General features: G+C 46.1%; 1 protein-coding gene across 9 annotated transcripts in view; it reads right to left on the bottom strand.

Moving 5' to 3' along the window:
- The window catches only part of LOC115589492 (nuclear factor 1 B-type), a 68,418-nt gene that overhangs the window by 17,776 nt on the left and 28,425 nt on the right, over positions 1 to 22,217 (bottom strand). For 4 of the 9 annotated variants that reach the window (XM_030430401.1, XM_030430406.1, XM_030430399.1 and 1 more), the window contains exons 3-8: positions 12,181 to 12,237; positions 10,282 to 10,350; positions 6,580 to 6,700; positions 4,779 to 4,900; positions 1,071 to 1,205; positions 718 to 902 (exon numbers count right to left, since the gene is read on the bottom strand). In XM_030430401.1, coding sequence (XP_030286261.1) covers positions 718 to 902; positions 1,071 to 1,205; positions 4,779 to 4,900; positions 6,580 to 6,700; positions 10,282 to 10,350; positions 12,181 to 12,237 — 689 coding nt within the window. The remainder of the gene's footprint in view (positions 1 to 717; positions 903 to 1,070; positions 1,206 to 4,778; positions 4,901 to 6,579; positions 6,701 to 10,281; positions 10,351 to 12,180; positions 12,238 to 22,217) is intronic. The other 5 variants (XM_030430402.1, XM_030430407.1, XM_030430400.1 and 2 more) reach the window with 3 other exon arrangements.

The raw sequence follows: 22,217 nt of genomic DNA, 5'->3' as shown, positions 1-22,217 counted from the left end.
AATAAACATACGGCGGATGTGGCGGACCCTGCCACCTCTTTTAGCTTCAAACAGTGTTCTGGTGATCTTATTTTCCTCTCAGAACTGCTTGTTTAATCACACTTATAGAAAAAAACAACATATTTCTGAGTTTGCATTATTACCTCATTAAAATTGTGAATATTAAAATTCAGAGTTTTCTTCTCCAACACTACGTAGTTCCCCTTTAAGTGGTCCGCACAGTTCAGTCGAGGGTTTTTGAAGAGCGGTTTAATTTAACTATGATTTAATTCATTGTAATTTCTTCTAATTAATTAGCTCTTTTTTAGGATGGTTATTGTAATTACAGATCTGTCCCCAGATGCACAGGCGGCCCAGCACTCATCCAGCGTGTCAGTTTTGGGGTTCCCAGGACAAAATCTTATCAAACTGTGGTCAGCTTAACGGCTTAAAACGTCTAATTTGGGGTTTGTAAAAGGATTCCTCTTCTTTTTATTATTTTTTTTTTTATTTCCTGGACATGAGAGAAGTATTTCTATAAACATGTCATTCTCGCCCACAGCATGAATAAAGAGCATTAACCAGGAGCAGCTTTCACATAGAAGAAAATTCAGCCGAACAGGATGACGTTACTGAACTTGTAGTAATGAAATAATGACAAAAGCACGCTATAATCTATCTTATCTTCAATCTGTAGAGCTGAACGAGATAACGGAGAACCACTCGAGTCCGACTGACCTGGCTGCTCTGTGGGCTGGACGGGTCGTATGACGGCACGTAGCTCTTGAGGGGATCAGCAGGGTTGAGGTGGGGCGGGTAGCGGATGGTGGTGTGCGAGAAGTAGGGCGACGGGGCCGGGGGCAAGATGGCCGAGGCCGAGAACTGCAGGGGCGAGTGTGGAGGGGGGCTCCTCGTCGATATAACTGAGAGAGAGACAGACAGGAAGACGAGCGGAGAGGGAGATACAGATTAGGATAAAGCGATCATCATTGATCCCAGAGGGTAAATTAAGTATCAACATGGATTTTTTGACTGTGTTAATGAGGGAAAACAGTGAATTAGAGCTCCAGATTTTTGCAAAAAGAACTCACCACTATGTCCTACACCTGTTAGGCCCGGGTGATGAGGCTGAGGGAAAGTGCTGAGTCGTGGCGAGGAGTCCTGCGGGGAGGTGGGGCTGAACAGCGGCTTCTCTGGCTTCTTCATGGTAGGAGAGGACATGTCTGCTGGGGGGGAAACACACAAACACAGAGAGGTCAGAACAAAGTCACGCTCAGTTTCAACTTAACCATAAAAGATGGAAGTGACATTGAAGCAACTGTTTGTCGTAAGGCTCCAGAAATGTTTGGTTCACCCAACTTTCCATCAGCATGACCGGATCTTCACTTTTAACATATTTCTTTGCAAAGAAGAGACGTCACATCATGACACGCTAGCTGAGTGTGCTCTGATAGATTAGCGGCCACTGACTCCATCTTGGTTTTGTTTGCACGTTCAGTACAAATGTTCGTCCAGAAAACTTTGACTGAATAAATGTCTAAAAGGTTAATTAATGTCTTAAGGATTATCAGAAGGCACAAGACTGGATGGGAGGAACGCTGAAGTGAGGAGTTTGTCGCAGCTGCCGTGTCGTGTTTCCAACAGGAAGATGAAATCAAACTTCAGTGCAGAAAAAGAAACAAAACAAAGGTTAGGATAACTTTAGGTGTGCTGCTGAGAGCGAATCAAACGTCTCCCCGCAGCCTCCTCTCATGCTCCTGTTTCTCCTGAACGAGAGGAATTAAGAGCCAAAAATGAATTACGGTGGAAATTAAGCAGAATTTGATCTGCGTGGGATTAGCATCACCAAGAGGCCCCTCTGTCTTTAGCAAACGCAGCTGAACACTGGGAAATGTATTTTGTAAGTCCCGGACTGCGACGGGTCAGAATCACTTCTAATCTCTGGAATCACCACAAATCAGCGGACGTCCCCGCGACGGAGGAGTCCTGTGGAAACTCGGCTTTTGTCATGTCTGAGCAGACGATTAAATCCTGTCAACTGATGCGCGCTTGTAAAGCAGCCGGTCGCTCAAATGGGATTTAGGAATTTCGAGACCCTCATGTAATCTTAAATAGAACATTACACTGTAACATCTGCTCGCCGCGGCCTTACACGCTGTCGGGCGAGCTACTGTAATTCCCCGTGCATAATCCCGGAGGCTCAGCACAAGACATGAAATTTGTTTAGAAAAATTTGTGCACTTGTGTATAAACTCCAAAGTATGTGCGCAAACTCTTACAAGTTGCTCATTATTTCTGCTCTGCACTTTCATGAGCAGTGTTCTGCTGTCACGGCTGTGCGGTTTTCAATTTTCCGTGTTGAGAAACAGTGTCTGAGGCGAACGTGATAAGAACTCGATGCGAGAGGCAGCGATCTATGTCTGCCTGTTCTTCATCTGAGCATTCATCAAGTGCTTTTCTGCTCCGTCACAGATTCTCAGGGTGTATAACCTCCGGATCGCCCGTCTCTTTCCACCCCAGAATAAGCGTTGTTGTTGAGGCATTTCCAGCGTTTAAACCGCCCTTCCCTCGCACGGCGGGGGGAAGGATCCAACGGGAAGAATCGCTCATCTCCAGAGAAACAGAGCGACAAAAGGTGGCTGGAATTCAGGGGGATTTCCCAGTCTGAGGTTGCAAGAGGATACAGGCTTAAGTGCTTTCATTTTTTGTGTGTCAGAGGCAGAAATACCTCTGAGAAGAAGATTAATGTCGCTGCTTAATGTTTCCGTGTACAAAATGGGACATTTCTCAGAGTTTTGGAGCTTTTTTTTCCTCCTCTGCTAATTAAATCCATCAGAGAATCAGCTGGACAACGAAGTTACAAGAAATTAAACACTTTCAAAATGTTTAAAGCGGCACTGAGAAATTCAAACTCAGAATTTTAATATTAACAATATTAATGAGGTAATAACACAAACGCAGAAATATTCATATATTTTCCATCAGTGAATAAACAAGCTGTTCTCAGAGGAAAATAAGACGGGGACACTGTTTGAAGCTGGAAAGATGGCAGGGTCCGCCACATGTAAACAAACAAAGTACAACAGTGTGAAACTGTGTCGTCCTTTCAGGTCAGCTTGTTTGTTCAGTCATGGAAACAGAGAGAGTTTGTTTATCTAGTTTTTTAAAAAAGAAATTAGAAACTAATCACTGTTCTCTGTCTGGTTCGTGTCGGATCAAACGGACAAACTTTCACCTTCGTGTTAAAAAACTCTTCAGAAACAGAATCGGTTTGTTCCTTCTGCAGCTTTTCGTCCAACGACAACCATGTGCGAGAAATGACCGCTTGGCACTTGGGAGGCCTCATATGGGTTTAATATCACACCACTTCTCATTTATTCTCTCCTGACAGAATAATGGCTGTCTTTGGAGAGTTTCCTACCCACTGCTTTTCCTTTCTGCTCGCCCGGAGTGTCTAAGTTTACGCTGAGCAGAGCTCCCAGGCCATGTGCGACGGGACGGGCTAAAATTTCATGCAGCCACATCGGGCTGTGGTCGGATCCCACCAGTGCTGTTGTCTCGCGTGTGTCATCTGGTGTTTCCCTCTTTCAGCTTTCCAACTTATTATACTAAGAATGTTTCAAAAATAAAACAAGGAGAGGCTTAATGAGGAAATCATTTCTCTCTCTCTCTCTCACAGTCGAACAAGATGTTTCCTGTGACCTCCTTGAGTAAAATCAGGAGGCCGCGGGCAGCAGAGTGTGGAGAGCAGTCAGCAGAGAGTGAGACTGATCCGGAAACACGGGACAGTGAGGCCTTAATTAAAAGGGTGACGGGCTCGGCTCTGCACTGGGAGACAAACGTAATGAGACATGCAAGCTGTCCCGTGAGGATCTCGCCTTCGAAACAGGCATGCACGACGGCGCGCTGGTGTCCTCGATACACACACCTCCACCTTTTTCCCTTTTCTTTCCTGGACCCAGTAAGCCCGATGAATGAGCTCATTAGGCGAGCTTTACCTCTTAATTCCCCTCTAACTAGTCCTGTGTCTTCTTAAAAGCTGGCTCGCAATCATCAAAACTCCACGGATGGGGACGTTCTCTCAAGTTCAGCCAAGACGTATAGCCTGATTTCCCGAGGCGAGATCATCTGACGCGTCCTCCCTGCGGGGTTATAAATAGGAATTTCTCCCTAACAGTCGCTGAGAAGGTGTTTCAACTGTCTGTGTGTGGATCCACTCACAACTTGCTCTTGTGGGAAAGTCAAACTCAATTCATAAAGTTTAGAAGAAATAAAAGGAGCGCCTTCAGTTCTTTGTTTTTTTTCTAGAGTTGTGAGTTTCATCTGGAACAGTTTGTTCTCGGGGCGAACGCTCCTTTGGATTCTCGGATGCTTCCTTTGTGCAGGCGACAGGTGTGAGAGAATACAGATTTACATTCAGACAGCAGTTCAAATGGGTTTAAACATTTATGTGACTGCCATGCCTGCGGCTATCTCTGTCATGGTATGTATTTTAAAAGGGTTGAGCAGGTTCACGCAGAGAAACCAGATGCAGTTCATCCGCAGTGATACGGGTGGCAGCAGTGATGTACAGAAGCTGAGAGTTAAAGAGAGTTTCAGCTGCTTGTTAGGAAACAACACGAGGTGCGTGCTCTGATCGGATCTATTTGCACGCCATGAGGATGAAACGCCGTCTCATCCCTGGTTAAGTTCTGTCAACAAGCTGCACCGAATGTTTGTGTAACTGTAAGCAGAGATGGAGGCCGTCACTGACTCGCACAGGTAAATAAAAAGCAGCCCAATAAAAACAGGAGAATCACCTCCGTCGCGATCGTGCCAGTTGGCCCGACTGCTGGCTGGTGAGCTGGGTGACGAGTAGAAGTCCGGTCCCGTCGGGCTGGTGTCCATGTTCTCGTCCATGTTGACAGTTTTGGGCCTTTTGCTGTGGACATGAAGAAGATTATGGTTTCAATTTCAGCTACGTTCTAAACTACATTTCAGGGGATAATCATTTACATTTCACTGCACTTCATTTATTGATAACTTATAAGTTCTTTCACATCATTTTGTACCATTATTATCAACATATTTGTGTACAAAAGTTAAAAGTTAAAGGTAAATAAACAACAACTAATAATCTTAAGGACAAAACTGAAATAATTCCACTGTGAAAGAACTACAACCATTAAATCTGAGTGAAGTAATCAAGTTATGCAGCTTTGTTGGTGTCCAAAATGTCCCGCAGATTCATATTAATAATGTAAAATGTAAACAATATATAAATATTATGATGTAATATTATGGATTAGATAAGATGATCCACAGGGTATGAGACTTTGGACTTCTCCATGCAAGGAGAGTAATTGCACTATATTGGAAGAATGTAGAACCACCATCAATGGTAATATGGAAGAAGGAGCTGATGACTTGTCTTGGACTGGAGAGATTGACATACATTGTTAAAGGTAAACAGGAGGAGTTTGCTTGTATTTGGGAAACATTTATGTCATTCTTGGCCAATGAAACGGATAACGCTGACTGAATAACAGGTTATGAAAGGATCCTGCCTCTTATTTTGTCTTATTTTATTTTATTTTTTTTGCTCCATTTTATTTTCATTTATCTATTCATTCAATATTATTATTATTATTATTATTATTTTTTATTATTATTATTTTTATTTATTTTTTAATTATTATTATTATTATTATTATTATTATTTTTTTTTATTTTTTTTTTGTCTGTGTGAATGAGTGGCTGTTCAAGGGGATATAAATTGAAATGTTTGTACATTTGACTTAAAGTTTGATATGCACTTGAATCTCTAATAAAAATATTGTAAAAAAAAAAAAAAACATTCTAAATTCTTTATTAACATTTTTATCGTGCCATTTGAATGGTAAGTATATATTTATTACATCTTTTGTGTATTACATATATTTTCATTGTATTTTTGTATAATAAGTTTATATTTATTGTACTTTTTGTATAGTTAGTATTTGTTTATTATACTTTTACTTACGTACGAGACCTGAGTATTTCTTCCACCCCTGCTAGTTTTATTTTAAATATACACTTCTTTACTTACTGTTGTCAAAAGATTGATATCACTCTCATTTATGTATGCTTAATATAAAGCTAATGCAAGGAGATGGTTAGCCTAGCTTAGCCTAGCTTAGCTTAGCTTAGCTTAGCTTAGCCTGGTGCTTTCAAAAGATTTAAAAAATCCATTATTTGTTCACTTTTTTTTGTACTGACTAAACAAACAGAATCACATGTTGTAAGTGCGCTTTAGAGGTTTCAATGCTAAGCTAAGCTAACTGTATTTTATTGAGCTATGCTTCTATCTTCTCGTATAACTCTTGGCAAGACAGTGAATAATATTATTTCCCAAAATGTATTTGAAGGTTGAAGTAAACATCCCATCCAACGGTTAATTTCAGCTCCATATAAACATAAAGAGATACGCTGGTCACAGGTCAAACACTGTCCTCGACTGAACTTCACTCAGATATTCCCCTGCTCGTAATAATATCATAAAAGAATACAACATCTGCTATGATGTTATAATAGATGGACTTTGTCCAAAAAGCTTGTTTTGTTGCTGTAACTTGTGCTGACCTGCCGGGAGGGGAGGACAGGGAGCGATGCAGCCCCACGCTGGAGTTCAGGTCGTGATAGTAGGGTTGGCTGGGCATGTCGGCCATGGAGAAGTTTACCGCTGCACCGTGGGTGATGGGCACTGCAGAGGACACAGAGGGAACAAAGACAGACAGTCAGGCTGCAAATCACTGCAACACAAGGAGTTCAATGTCAGCAGTGTCTGCACACGGAGCTCAGTGTGTTTCTCTATCTTCTGTGCATCTGGAGACGCACAATTAATTGAACGACAGCTTGACGGACTGTTATTGATGCTTTGTGTTTAGAGGCCCTGTGTATCAAATTAAGCGCTCCCCGTTCACAGGTTAACTGTCTCTGACCATTACAGGCGTTTCTGCTGAGCGCTGTGATTAACAAGTCGCTGCTTCACAAAGTGGCTGAGGCTGAAGTTCTTCTCATCATTAGTCCAGTTTAGATCTGCAGTGTTTAGCCCATGAATCTGTAAGTCGGTCGAAAGATGTTATTTTGATAATCTATTAATCTTTTCAGTCATTTTTCAAGCAAAACGTCAAACATGTTTTTCATTTACTTTGTCTTTTATGACAGTAAACACAGAGTCTCTCGGTTTTGGACGGTTGTTTGGACGAGAGAAGCATTTTGAAAACCTCAGTTTTGTGCTGTGGAAAATGTTGACGAGCATTTTTCACATTTTCTTGACACTTTACAGACAAACAACTATATATATATATAAATATATATATATAATAAATCATGAAAATATGAAAATGATGTCAATATATAGCAGACAATGTCGTTACCGCACCAAAAGCAGGCAGTTTTTTTGCTTAATTTTTTTTTGCCCGACAGGCCAGACTGGGTTCTGACTCGGACTCGGTCACTACTCTCAGGTCCGGGTTCTGACCGGACACTGCGACCGAGCCTCACTCTATCACAAGTTGGATGAAGCCAAATTCACACTCGTCATCATCATTTTCTTCCTCCTCTCCTCCCCGGTCCTGTTTAACACTCAGCACTCTCCTCTGCAAGTGATTTACAGCGCAAAAGGTGTTGTTTTTCTCCCTGCGGTCAAGGTGAGGGATTCTGTTTCAGGGGAGGCCGGGCCAGTGTTTACAGAACAAAAGGAGTTCACCACCCATCCTCTGTCTCTCTGTGTGTCTCTCTCTGCAGTGTGTGGCCCGCGATGCAGCCTGCAGCTCGAGCGGTTGGTTGGTTTGGAGTCGATGAGAGGATGGAGTGTGTGGCGCCGTCTGTTGTGGTCTGAGGTTCACCACTGGCACGATCCCTCCGCCAGCCTCCGCCCTGGCAGCCCGCTGCAGCCCTGGCAGAGGCCCCTACCCGCTGCTACCCATACCGTGCTGTCTGTGGAGGAATGCATCCGGCCCGAGGACGCTGAATGCAACACCATTGTTTTGAGGTTTTTTTTCATTCATGGATGAGGATCCCCTCCTCCTCCTCCCAAAACCATCTCTCTGTGCTGCTTTCTCTGTTCGGCTCTTCTTGGCTCGACACGATATTTGTGATGCCACTTGGCCGGCCCGCCCCGTCATCTCATTTAATAATCTCCGCTTTGAATTTTAAGCTAAAAAAAAACCCAAATAATGTGCCACACAGCGATTCTGCCCGCAGTAGCTCATCTTACTGTGGGAGAGAGTGAGAGAAAGTGTATTGTCCTCCCTGAGTTTCATGTGCCCGTGCATGCCCACGTTTTCTGTTGACAAAATATTTTTGCACTCGCAGTCGAGGCTCCTGTTGCATTAATGAGCGTCCTCGTCGAAATGCTGGATTGCAAGTCAGCCTTGAACTCGGCAGCTCCCTTTGATGGACTTCAAAGAATGTCTCAACAGGCTGGAGAGTCGGGAGAGAGGCGCGATGACGGACAAGCGGCTGCTTAGATATCTTCCCGGGGAGTGACCGGCTGAGTGAGTGACAATTCCTGTGTGTCCGTCGACCTTTTTAAAATTCCAGCTCGACTTCAGTGAAACCGGGGCTCGGTCACATGAGAGCAAACACGCCGGCGCAGCGGCCATCTGGTCAGGGGGCAAATTAAACACTAAACAAAAACACAGCCTTTCAAAAGATATTCAGCGTCTGAGCAGGGAAACGAGCGGCTTCTGCCTTTCAAACACGACGTGTGACACAGTCAGGACGAGCAGGTCTGCGCTCACACATCAGAAACACTGACACAGAAGGTACACAGAAACCAGGGGTCTCTGCAGAGAAATTAAAAATTCTCAATGTAAGTAGCAGGACGTCGTGTATGACAACAGGGATTCATTCACAAATTCACTCTTCTGCCTGTCTCTGAAAAACAAGGGACGTTTATTTTCAGTATCGGTTTATCTGCAGATTATTTTTCACAAGTAATTTGTAGTTTTGTGAAAAGAGATCATCAACATTTCCCAGAGCCCACAGTCCAGCCGACAGACGTTAAAACTCTTCATTTGCTCTCATAAAATGACAGAAAAGCAGCAAATCGTCACACTTAAACGTGCGATACGTAAGAAATGGCCGCGTCATCGTCGTGTTCGAAGGAAGTGTGTTTAACAACGAGTTATCGTGGCAGCTTGGCTCGTCCAAACTTTATTATAATTTGTATTAATTTATTTTCTTGACATTCTGAGAGTTTAATATTTTTATTGATAAGACTGAAGAAGATGCTTGCAGCTGAAACTGTAACAGACCTGAGATAATAACAGAATAACATCAAAACTCTTATTTTAGTTGATTTTAAATTATTTTACATTCAATCTTTTTTACATTTTGCCCCTTTAAGAAGCTATTGTTGAACATTTTTGCTTGATAAATGAGTGAAACAATTAAATCTTACGCTTCAGCTCTACATTACTTTACAGAGCAGACAGAGTTTATGTGTTTACTGTTATTTTAATAGCACTGATTCATTTGTCTCGGGTTGAAACCGTCTCTAAATCCAGTTTAGACACACACTGACTGCAGGAATTACACACCAGCAGCACCCAGACAGCACAGCACAGGTACGCTTCTTTAAACACAGGTCGCTGGGGCGGACTGGAGTCGTTGTGCACCTCAGGCACGTTCCACAGTTACAGCCTGGGCTCAGAGGCAGCGCAGGTAAACGGCGCCTCGGGGTGCCCTCGGCTACGAGAAGCGAGAGGCCTCCTGGAAGAACAACTGTCAACGGCTTTCTGCAGACGCCAGACATGTCTATACAGATGCGCGCAGGCTCGTAGAGACGGCTTCGAGAAGTGACTGGCCAAACTGGATTTACCACACTGTAGCTGCACGGTGGATTTCAGTAAATACAAAGACAGTGGGGGGGGGGGGGGATTTGTGGGAAAGCTGGTGAGAGGAAATGCACATTTAGTCTCACAAATCAACGAGTGAGATGCTTTACAGCGAGTGCACGAGTCTGAGGACGGAGTCAAAGTCTCCGCACGACTGTTTCCACTCACACTACCTGATCACACCTCTTCTCATGGCTGCGTAAGGACCAACTGACTCATATCGACTCGGCTGCACCTGTTAGGGCAGGAAAACTTGCACCTTCCACATTCTTGCAGGCGCAGGGACTTTGGTGCCCTCATGTGATTCCCGGCAGAGCTCCGCCCAGCGTCGACCTGAGCCGACGTCTAATGGCTCCATGATAGGTGCAGGAATAACTGACAAACACCTGTGTGGGTGGAGAGGAAAAGCACAGGCGGCTGTGTTTGTGTTTGTACTCACTTCTGGACACTCGCACCAGTTCTGTAACACTGAAGACTCCTGATTTGATGAAGCTGTCTTCCAAGTAGACTGTGGACACAGAGACACACAGGAAGTCATTCCATCATCATCGTCATGCTTGTTATTTATTTCATACTTCATACACATCACGATACACACAGAGTTAAAGTTTCTACAATTATTCTCGACCAATCTGCATCATTTTAGATGAACTATTAATCCTTTTCATTAAGAAATGTAGTTTTAAACTCATATCAATAATATGTTATCTTCTTCTTTCAGTCTGAAACCCAGAAACAAAATCCTTATTTCTCGTCTTCAGTTTCTTTCTTTCACTTTTATTCTTAGTATTTTCTAAATAGAAGAGAACACAAACTCATGCAGAAAGAAAAGTGTTGAGATGATAAACTATCACAGATTAGATTATCCAACAACAGATCAGTAAACAGGAGATTCAGGAAGCGTCACCCCATAATATTTTTTTAAAAACAGCGTGTTAATCAGTGTCCGTTTCCTTTTTCACCCAGTGTTTTTCAGGCTCGTCTTTCTCTCGTCAAAAGATCATATTCATCTTCATCTCATCATATTTCCCGTGTGATGTTGACAGATCAGATCGCTCAGTGCGGCACACCAAAGACTGACAGGACAGGTGTGACAGGTGACACACAAGCTTGTGCCGCGCCGCTTCCATCAAATACACGAGTAAAACTTAAAACCACGATCGTCACTGTTACGCTGAGGGAGCTCCTTAAAGAGTGACTTACTGCAGCGTGACGACACAGATCATTTTGAAATGTCAAGCTGTTTGACTCTTTCAAACCTAAATAAACTTCCTGTTTTTAAAAGACTATTTTTAGCCAGAAGAAATGACGCTTTCTTGCAGTGTTGATGCATTCGTGGCGTTCTGGATGATCTGCACAGGACGCTGCAACACTCATCAGAGGCTGTCAGTCAAGAAAAACAGCCAGACGAGTTATTGACACCCAAATGACTCCGGCTTGGCTTTGATGCGGTGCCAAGGGCAGCCGGGCCGTGCCAGACAGATAGACGGGCGGCTCGATTGGCACCTACAAAGCCTCATGTCTCCAGCGAGGCCGACGGCTTTTGCAGGGAACAGTGCCACTGCGGAGGGCCTCCAAGGCCTGAGTCATTGGCTCGCTAGCATGTTTTCCTTGGCACCTGGTCGGCAGGCCCCGCTCCTGAGGTAGAAAACTAATTATACTTCTCAAACTATTTTCATTCCAACATTGTGACGACACAGCGCGGGTCAGTCCGGGGGAACAACGGCACTGTCAGAGAATATTCTCCGGCTGCTCAGCTTTGCTGGCTCACCTTGACACACTCAGTTCTGAGCCAAAGGTGCAATATGTAGTCACATTTCCACTCCAGGTCTTTAGTGTCTCCGTCTCTCTCTCTCTCTTTTTTTTACGCTGTGTTCTGTGCTGCCACTGGGATGATGACGATCCAAATTTAATGATCCAATTAAATTTTATTCCTCCTCAGCCCATGAAAAGTTAAAAACTCCGGCCTTTTTTTATTATTTATTATTTACAGCGAGTGTGCTAATTCAGTTTATCTAGTTTGTACTGTTGTTTTCTTTTTATACAGTTCAACTCACTTAAAAAAAAAATCACTTATAGCTGGAAGGGTCATGTTTTTGTTATTTCCAGAATATAGTTGACCCCGGATCACACGGCACAAAGGACGAGTCAAACGGCGCCTCCGGCTGCTGCGCTACAGTTAGCTTGTTTACAGCTGAGGGACTACAAGTCGCCGAGTTCACGGCAGATCAGCAGTATTTAAACTAGGTAAGTTGCGGTGTACATAGTGGGCGAGCTGCTGGGGAACAATAGAGCGATGACAGGAGGGAGGAGCGAGGACGGCTGCTACTGTACATACCTGGAAGAGGGTTCTTGCCTGGCTCATTGTTACTGGGACTTCCTGACTGCTGCGAGTCTGCAAACACACAGAGAGACGGGAGGGGGGGGATTAGTATAGCATGACAGTATACTGTAGCTTCAGACAGCAACACACCATCTTAGTGAGACAGTTTCCTTGTCAGCATTGATTATTTCCTGCAGGTTTGGTGGCTGGGTCAAAACACTGCATCGTGTGATTTATGATGAGTTAAATAAAAATAAAACTCTCACTCTTTTTATCAGAAATGCTCTGATATCAAACCTAAAGCAACTTCTGTCAGGACCCTCGATCAGACAAAGTGCATTTCGTGACTTCCTGGGTGACTAATGTTTATTTCCTTATCTACCAGCGGAGCAGAGCGCAACCGCTGTACATTAAACAAGACAGTCCTGTTTGAACAGGATTATCATTAATGGGAGGGCTGGAAAAAAGAAGGAAAGCGCTCGGTGTCTGACACAGGATAGCCGAAACGTTTTTTACAGGCAGACCTCTGGGTAATTTTTCAAAGCGGGGCTGGGGGAGGATACAGAATGTGTTCGGTCCTGCTGTGCGAGGTACGAGCACACAGAACAAAAAACGTGGAGAGAAGACAGGAGGGGCCGAGGAAATGCGAGGAAACATGTGTGGAATTCTTTCCACCGGCTACGGCGCGCAGGCTTCGGTATGAGTCGTCCCGGACTGACGTCTTTTACCTCCAACCTATCATTCCTCCTGCACTGGCTCATCTCTGACTGGCACAGGTGCCTTTGTCTCTGCACCGCAAAGATCAAAATCAACTGTAGAAAATCCTGCATGCTGGAAAAAGAAAAACAAGTGACTCAACATAGCGAGGCCCTGCCATCACACATGGTGCAGAACTGAACTGCTGCCACGCCAAACGGCGAACAGCAGCGTCTGAGTGGACCCCCATAATGATTCAAAGTGGCCCAGGCCCACACATGCCCTGCCACAGAGAGGGCCCGATGAGAACCAGCAGGGAGATTATCATCTAACGCGAGAGAGCCGAGACGAGGAGCTGAAGACAGTGAACTCAGATACCCTCGCCTCGCAACAACACCCCCTTTTCCTGCCGCAGCTCTCATGAGCCGCGTTACAGAAGGAAAGAGAGAAGAAAAAAAGTTGAAAGATTTATTCCCTTTCTCGTTCTCTCTCTCTCGGTTTTTCCCTCTCTCTCTCTCTCTTGTTCCCCCTCTCCTGAATTTGACTATTAAACAGCGCTGCAAAAACAGAATGTTCTTGGCCGGGGCTCAACAATGACAAAGAAGGGAGGGAACGGGACCATACGTTAAGGAGAAAAAAAAAAATCCCCCTCGTTCCAGGATTCTCAGCCCTAAAAACAAGTAACGTACAAGATGTGGTCGTACTGTTTACCTGAGTTCTGCTTCCTAAATACGTCTAAATCACGTGCACATGCAGAAAAGTTGCGGCTGCACAGAACGATTTCATTGTCGACTGCAGAAAGACTCCCAGAGCCCACGGTGAGGTCGTCAAACCGCTTGTTTTGTCTGATCAACAATCCAAAACTCCCAAAAATATATCAAACTTACAATGAATCACAACAGAGAACAGCTGCAAATCTTCACATTAGAGCCGCTGGAACAACAAATAATTAGAGTTTGTCTTTGATAAATCACAACTAAAGAATTATTAAAGCTGCTGTAGATTAGGTTCCACTTAATCATTTCAATACTGCATCAAATTCGAAGTTGTGCACAAGTTGTTGGCATTGCAAGTTTCATTCGCCCTGCACACACACACACACACACACACACACACACACACACACACACACACACACAGTGTGCGGAGCAGCTTTTGTGGGCGGTTGGAGGTTTGTGTGGATTTGGCACAGCACATGTCCATAAAGTGATTGCAGGGAGCTCAGTGGCCTTGTCTCCATGTCTTCTCCCCCCCCCCATGCCACTTTCAGAGTCATCCATCAGTCTAGTTACGACTGCCAAGTCTACGCTCGCGCCCTGAGAACTGCTGAGAGGGGAAGAAACGGTTGTAGGGGGGAAAGAGAGAGAGAGAGAGAGGAGGCTGAGGGGGGAGACGGAGCGAGGAGGCGGAGGTGGGAGAGGTGCGGCGGTTCTCATTTCGATCGGATCACAGTTCTGTGTCTTCTCCTTCCCTTCTTCTTCTTCTTCTTCTTCTTCTTCTTGTTGTTCGATGGCTGAACAGGCAGCCATGACAAAAAGAGCAGATGGCGGTGGCAATTAGAGATCCCAGGCAGCATCCTCCAGCATGAGGCCCCACTGTAGCACCAGGAGAGACCACCTGGATGACTCAAGGTGGGATGCGAGCATATGGCGCATCTGCCAGGCCTGCACCGGAGCTGGAAACACCTCCCCCTGTTGCATTACATTCTACCTTTGACCCAAAGAGGGCAGCTCCGCGCGCCGTCGTCTTCTTTCAGGGTGATTACATTGTTTAGGAGAGTGTTTGCACATTTGTCAGGCCGTGAGTGTGATTACATCTACTACACGCTTTATTTGAGATCTAATCCCCGTTATGACTCAACAGGTATTTAGATTAAGCCCCAATTTTAAATCATCAAAGGCAGATTACAAAAGGTTGGAATCAAGTGCAGATAAACTGGGCGTGAATTTAAAAAAAGTCAGCTCAGAAATAAATGAAAGAAGTGTGATATCAGGAGCCTGAGGTCTGCTATCCGTATCTGAAGGTGTCCTGTGCAGAAGCCCGGCCAATCCGATAGTCTTCAAATAAACAGTAGTGTAACCTGTAAATAAACAGTTGCGGTCGAGGAGGCTGGGCTCTGCCCCGGGAGCTTGGCAGGGCTCGATCGCAGGCCCAGACACCACACACACACACACACACACACACACACACACACACACACAAACACGCACGTACACACAAGGCCCTTTTCCAAAAACAACATTTCTTGGCACCCTCCGTCCCGGCCACTTGTTTAAATAAACAAACCGGTTCATGAAGGAAGTGAAAAAAAGTGTACCACGTATGAATCAGATTATCTGCTGTTACTCAGCAAAAAAAAAAAAAAATGGGAGCAGCGAGGGCTTGTGGGTATTTTGGATGTGTCCACGAGTTCTTACACCTTCTTGTCCGGTGGGATACTTATCATACCACTGTAACGATTAGGGTAATTAGGGGTAATGGCAACAGAAAACTGGCTCGGCAAGAAAGTTTCTCAGTGCTTGTGAGGTTTCTCCACGCCCAAGTGTGTTGCTCGCCTGGATTTTATAATCACTAAAACACTCACACACTCTCTGCCTAACCCACCCTCTCGTTTTTTGGCATGATACCCATTCTGTTCCCACTAAATCGTGGAACACACATGCACATACACACACAGTGTGGATTAAATTAGCCACATAGTTTGGGGAAACTTTCTTTTTTTTTTTTCTTGGACGGTGGCGGTGCACGCTCCCCAGCCCGCAAACACTTACAGACACGTACAGATACCCTCCACAAAAAAACAGTGCGCACGCGCGACACGCACACCCTGCAGATGCATACCGCTGTCGACATTTCAGGAGGAGAAGCCTGTCTGGCAGCCATTTTATGCCGAGCGGGGTTCTGTGCACATGTATAGCACTCTGGCTGCCAGAGGCATGGGTCCCGAGCCAAGACGCATTTCAGCAGCCCGGGGAGGCGAGGGGAGGGGAGTGTGGAGGAGAGGTGGAGAGGGGTGGACTCCCGGAGAAGTAGGGAAACAGAGAGAGGGAGAGGGGGCAGAAAATATCGACCTAATTACGGAGCAGCTCCGATGCGTAATGTTTCGACAATACAGCTGCTCCTGAGTAAATATTTGATGTGGCCGAGCAGACTTTCTGCTCAGTGTCCTCCTGCTTTTCTTTCCAGTTCCGTTGCAGGAGACTCCACTTTGTCCTCGCTTGGAAACGCACAGCCAGAATATATAAATGTGTGTGTGGAGTGTGTGTGTGTGTGTGTGTGGGGTCATGCAAGTCTTGACAGTATGCATAAATGGCCGTACATGTGCGGGTATGGAATGTGCATGTGTGTGTGCTCTGTCCCGTGTCCTCCTGTGCTCCTGGTTTCTATCATTCGCAGCTTTTGTGGATGACCTCACGGTGCTCGGGCCGGCTTCCAGCAGCCGGCAGAACCTGCTCCCTTCTCCACATCTCCTCCTTTTTCCTCCTCCTGCTATCAGTCTATCGCTGTCCCTCCGCTCCTGCAACACTATCCGTCCTCTATTGTATCTTTTCATCCCCGTCTCTGTGTATATCTACCATTCAGAGTGTATCTGCAGAGATATCGTCTTATCCGCTGATAAGTGAACACTATATCTTCTTGATTCTTTTCTCATATCTCCCCTCTTTTTTTTTTTTTTAAACACTTAACTCTCTCTCTTCTTGTAATGTCTCCATCTGTGTTGGCGTTCTACCCCCTTTGCCGCCTTTTCTTAATGCCCCCATCTCTCTCTCTCTCTCTCTGTTTCTATCTCTTTGTCTCTCTATCTCTCTCTTCTCTCCCTCCCTCCCGCTTTGTTGTCTAAACAAAGTGGCCTTTATCGGGATGAGCCGCAACCCAAACAAGCCAAACAAAAGATATGGGCGAGGAAATCTGCCCGCAGAAGAGGGAGGATCTTATCGTGCCAGCCATTGTGTGCCAGCCTGCCAACTGGCGATGCCCCCCCCCCCCCTCCCTGCTGCCGCCGACCCCTCCCGCACACACACACACACACACACACACACACACACACACACCAAATTCTGGCATCTAATCCCCCCCCTCGCCCTGGACTCCTGCGCGGCGCTCTGCACAGGGCTGGCACCTGACCTGACCGAAAAGAGAGTGATATTGACGCCGACGGTGAAGTGAAATTGGACGCCATCTTGGTCGCGGCATTGTCTCGTACGGAGGATGAGCTTCAAATGAACAACTTCCTGGTTTTGTAACTACTCTATCTGTTGAACCCAACAGAAAACGGCCTCTTGTACGACCTCTCGGGTTTATTATCAGCGATACCTCTGCACAGACGGTAACGGATAGTATTGTGTTCCCTTTGACAAACTATGACTGCGCTCCCCCTGTGGTGCCCGTACACACTGTGTGACACTGTAATGATTATCTCATAATTGGAACAAGGCAAGTATTTCTTATTGGCTTAGAGCTGCACCTGGTAATCCGGATAGCTACCCTATCAAATGACCGCCACTGACGGGGAATGCAGGTACAGTAGGATGAGTTACACACACACACACACACACACACACACACACACACACACACTAAGGCGAAAGAGAGGGAGAAAGTGAGAGGGGCAAAGTTGAAACGTCTGTGAGAACAATGACATTTCGCCTTCTTTTCTCCGAGCCAGACACCACAGACTTGTTCAATAGAGCAGGAGGGGACACACACACACACACACACACACACACACACACACACACACACACACACACACACACGCACACACACAGTAGGACTGTCAGGGTTTTGAGACTTATGGAATCAAGTGGGATCCCAGCCCAGACAAGAACAATGAGAAGCCATACAGTGTGTGTGTGTGTCTGTGTGTGTCTGTGTGTGTGTCCTATCTTAGCGAGTGCATCTCTCGTTGCCGGCGTGCACACAGCCGCCGCCGCCACCTCGGTGTGTGCGTGCGTGTGGATCGTCGGTGTGTGTTTGTTTCTAATCGGCGCATACTAATGGCGGGCGAGGAGCGGGCAGCTCTTTCTGTCCGCCGAGCCGCTGTGCCTTCTCCTCAGTAAACTCTCACGGCAGTGAAAAGAGGAGAGCATTTTAACCGAGCCGGGAGGACAACAGGCTCCTCATTGAGGTCACCAAACAGTGTGGACGGGGAGGGAGCGCATTCAGTGGCGAGTGGGCCTTGAACAAGGGACTGAATGGCCTGACGGATCATTAGCCACACCGGCCCGGGAGAGGAGAAGGAAGAACCTGGCGAGCACAAAAGGATACACAACCACAAAACCAAGGATGCAGATGAGGGTTAACCCATCTAAATTCAACTCCGCCACCTTTTAATTTGTGAAATAAAGTTTACCCACCTCTAAACGAACGCATATACTGTGCATTAAAACACAAAAGCAACTGAAAGGCAGCACCGAGTCCTCGCTCTATGTTTCACACACACACACACGCTGACATACATGCATGCACAAACGTGGCGCACACGCAGCGTCCCGCGGCGAGCTGATCCGAGCTGTACATGTGCGATGCAGTCAGCGTCCGAGCTGCAGACAAACTACACGACACACCGCGACACAGTGGCTCATCTGTCCCATGAAAAACGAGCAGGCTGGCCTCCAGTCAGCACTCTGCGCCCCACTTACTGTTCCCACCTCCTCCCACTCGCTCGCTGTTTGCCCTTTTCTCACAATGTGGCCTTCCCTTTCGCTTTTATATCACATTCCCTTTTTTTTGTCTTTTCCTCTTTCTGTGTTCCTTTTTATTCCTCCTTACTCCCGTCACTTTCCTCTCAGCTCGCGGCCCAAAGTTTCTATCTCCTGCGCGGCACCTGGCACCATCCATCTTACTGAGTGCTGCAGCCACGTCCGTGTGTGATTAGCAAAACGACTTGTGCTGAAGCAGTCAGTCAGTCGATCAATACGTAGATGGAAGGGGAGTCGACCTCGAACGGTTCTGATCATCTTAAGGTGCACTGTGAAGTTTTAACGAAGAAATTTAATCAGAAGAGAAAGATTTTTAATATGCCTTACTTAGTTTTAAGCTTCAAACTAAAAAAAACAAATATTTCTGAGTTTATTCTGAGTCATAACCTCCAAAAAAAACCTCCATTTATTCTCCAAAACGACACAGTGCCCCTTTAATAAAGAAGCAAGTCATTAATGATGCAAAATTCCAAACTTTTTAGTTTCCTAAATGGAGAGATTTTTAACTTTCCTCCCTTTTTATCAATTAAAATTAAATATATTTGGATTTCAGGCTGTTGCCGAGTCAAAACCAGCGATTTGAGCGCTTCATTCTGGGATGTGGGAAATAGTGCCGGGCATGTTTGGACTGTTTTTTTCTCACAGACTAAACTAACTGATTAATTGAGAAAAAGATTAACAGATTCCCTGATAATGAAAAGAAGTCTTAGAAGTAGCCCCTAAAATAGTTGACACTTATAACGACCGCGCGGATTAGCCGATTTTCTGAAAGTGAGGTCTCATCATTCACGAGTTTAATCAGCGTCAAGTCTGGCCTGTGAGAAAAAAAGAACTTTGCATCTGCGTTGAAACAATGGGCCCATCAATGGCCAACCTCGGCATCTTTTTGGTATGCGCCAAACAAACAATTAGCTTTGTTGCGGCGTAATTGACTGGCAGGACCGGGTGGCATTTACATTCGCCCGCTGTTGCCACCCTGCCATTCGACGGGCTGGGGGTGAAAGAGAATAGGTCCATGTGAGGGTGGAAGGTTGGCCACATCTCTCTGGTTCGAAGACACCGCTTCTTTTTTTTTTTTTTTTTAGTTCGCGGTGGCAAACTTCCAAGCAGGAGCGTTTTTTTTTTTTAATGCACGGCTGTGGAGGAAGGAGGGCCGGGAGGGTGGAGTGAGGACGAGACTATAGATTTAATTATGCATGCGTGTTTTCTCATTCATTGTAGTGGTGGGAAGGGGAGAGGCAGAGGGTGAGGGGTGTGTGGTGGGAGGGGTGGGGGGGGGTAGACCAATGACATTCCGTCGTTGTAGTCCTCCTCCTACACACACACACACACACACACACACACACACACAAGGAGCAGTCTGGGAGCGAGCCGCTATAGGCTAATGAGGTGACACTCACCGTCTGGAGACTAGCCAAAACAGTCCATTAACTCCTAGCCAGTAGTTAAGAGGAGAAGAAGGAGAAAGGTGGTGGTGGGGAGGGTGGAGAGGAGAAAAGAGGAGGCGGATGAGGGATGGGGGGGGGAGGTGGGCGGCTAGCCGATGGTGGGCGGAGCATGCGAGGGGGGGGGGATAAAAAAAAAAGAAGAGAGTCTGAAGTCTTTCAGGATGTGAGGGTGGGGGGTATTTCTGCAGTTTTGTAGTTGTGAATGAATCAGCGGGGTGGCTGGTAGGAAGGGGGGGGCCGTGCACGAGCGTTCACTGTCGGCGATTATGCTCTGTGGAGGCAGCTCTTGAGGAAAAGTAAGACTGTGTGCGATGGAGGAGAGGTGGTGGGGTGGGCGGTGGATGCTGCGAGAGCGAGGGAGAGGGAGAGAGAGAGAGAGAGGACAAGGGAGATAGATCCAAAACCCCCCAGTCAGGCAGACAGACCTTTGACAGAGGAGCTCTGTGATTCGCCTCTTTCATCTTCAGAACCCCCCTATCCAGTCGGATAATTATGAGACAAATGCACTGGACCCCTGCTGCTTGAGTGGCAACGGGCATGGGAGGCCAGAAACACAGTGAGAGGGTTCAAACCTGCACGTCTCGACTGGTCTGGAGGGAGGTGGAGGGGGGGTGGCGGTGCTGGTGGAGAGGGAATGAGAGATGGTGGGGGTGTTTAGGGGTCTGGGAAATTCCCCACTCTCCCCAGAGAGGCGAGTTGGCCCACAGATCATAGTTCAGGGACAGCCTGGTTGTGATACTAGCGAGGCTTAACTGGTTTTAGCCGCCAACTTCCTTTCAACTTCCACACTGACGCACACATCCAGCTCGGAAATAATCCACTGTTTGGTTTTTCTGACCAACCTTTCTGAGAAACATCTGAAACACGCTCCGGGATTGGAGACTTGTGTTGTATGACTTGTATTTGATGGAGTTCTGGTCGGTGCTGATAAGGCAGCGCAGTTAGAACTGCAGTGGTACCTAAATCTTTATCTCACACCAGCCACACTTACACCCTGACAGCTTCGCCCCGTGCCAGATTCAACTGTATTTGACAACCAATTCCAATCAAAGTCAATTTACAAAACTACTTTGAATTCAAAAGTGATTAAAGTCAGAATGTTACAGTTACAAAGAGCTCTTGTTCTGTGTCGGTGTTTTTCAGCTCTGATATCTCCGGATGAAAAAGAGTCAGCTTTTTTCTCTTCACTACAATCTCAAAAGGCAAAGTCACTTAATTTTGACTCAGCCCTGTGTAATGTGTGTCTGCGAGGCCTCTGCCAGTGATGTGTCAGTGATTGTCAGCGCCTACGACGGCATCAGGCCTCAGCCAAGAGGAGTTCCCACTGGCGAGAGCAGCGGGCTGAGCCAGGGCGACTGGGTGCTCCCTCGCAGGGCAAATGGCTTCCCTCCAGCTGGGCGAGAGGCCACTGAGGATCCCTGCCACCCATTGCCACTGTTTGCACTCCCTGAGCTCTGCCAAGCGAGCAGCGGTAAAACGCACACAAACACAGCACGAGCGCGCACACACACACTCACACACACACACACACACCTTGAACTGGTGACGTGGAAGGAATTATCCGATCATAGAATGCCACCACATCTAAGACCAGATCTTGGCCCAAAACAGACAAAGAAAAACAAAGCTTGCACTCATTCAGACGATTCTGCTGGCACTGCTCCCCTGGAACGGGACATAGGGTGGAGAGAGGGGGAGAGAATCAACCACAGAGTTTAATGTGTCATTACAAGCATAAAAACAGACTACTGACATTGCCAACAGATGTCGAGCCAGTTTATTTTTGCCATTACAACTCCAGTAGGGAATGAAGCGGCAGGTGCAAATGAATACAGTCTTGTAGCGTTCTTCTATAGCATCCAGGCTGCTGTGCTGCTGCTGCTGCCTCACCTGCTCTCCTCAGTCTGGTGGTGGACTGAGAACAACTACAATTTTGGTTCTGTTCTGATTCTAAGACCTGAGTTTAGATATCTGCCGACACCGATACGACTTCCACTCCTCAGAATATCAGCTTGTAACACATTACATCACTCGTGTTCTCGACTGTTTTAGTCTTACGTTGCAACAAAAAAACTGGGACTACTAAAAAAATCTTTGGAGAGAAATTTAATCAGTGATTAATTTAATAATTTGAGCTACATCTCGGTTCTGGAGTTTAAGATTTCATTACTACAAATTAACATCAGACTGTGGAATCTGGATCGGT

The sequence above is a fragment of the Sparus aurata genome, chromosome 10 (assembly GCF_900880675.1).
Source record: "Sparus aurata chromosome 10, fSpaAur1.1, whole genome shotgun sequence".
In the NCBI taxonomy this organism is placed as follows: Eukaryota; Metazoa; Chordata; class Actinopteri; order Spariformes; family Sparidae; genus Sparus; species Sparus aurata.
This window is presented reverse-complemented; position numbering and strand designations above follow the sequence as displayed.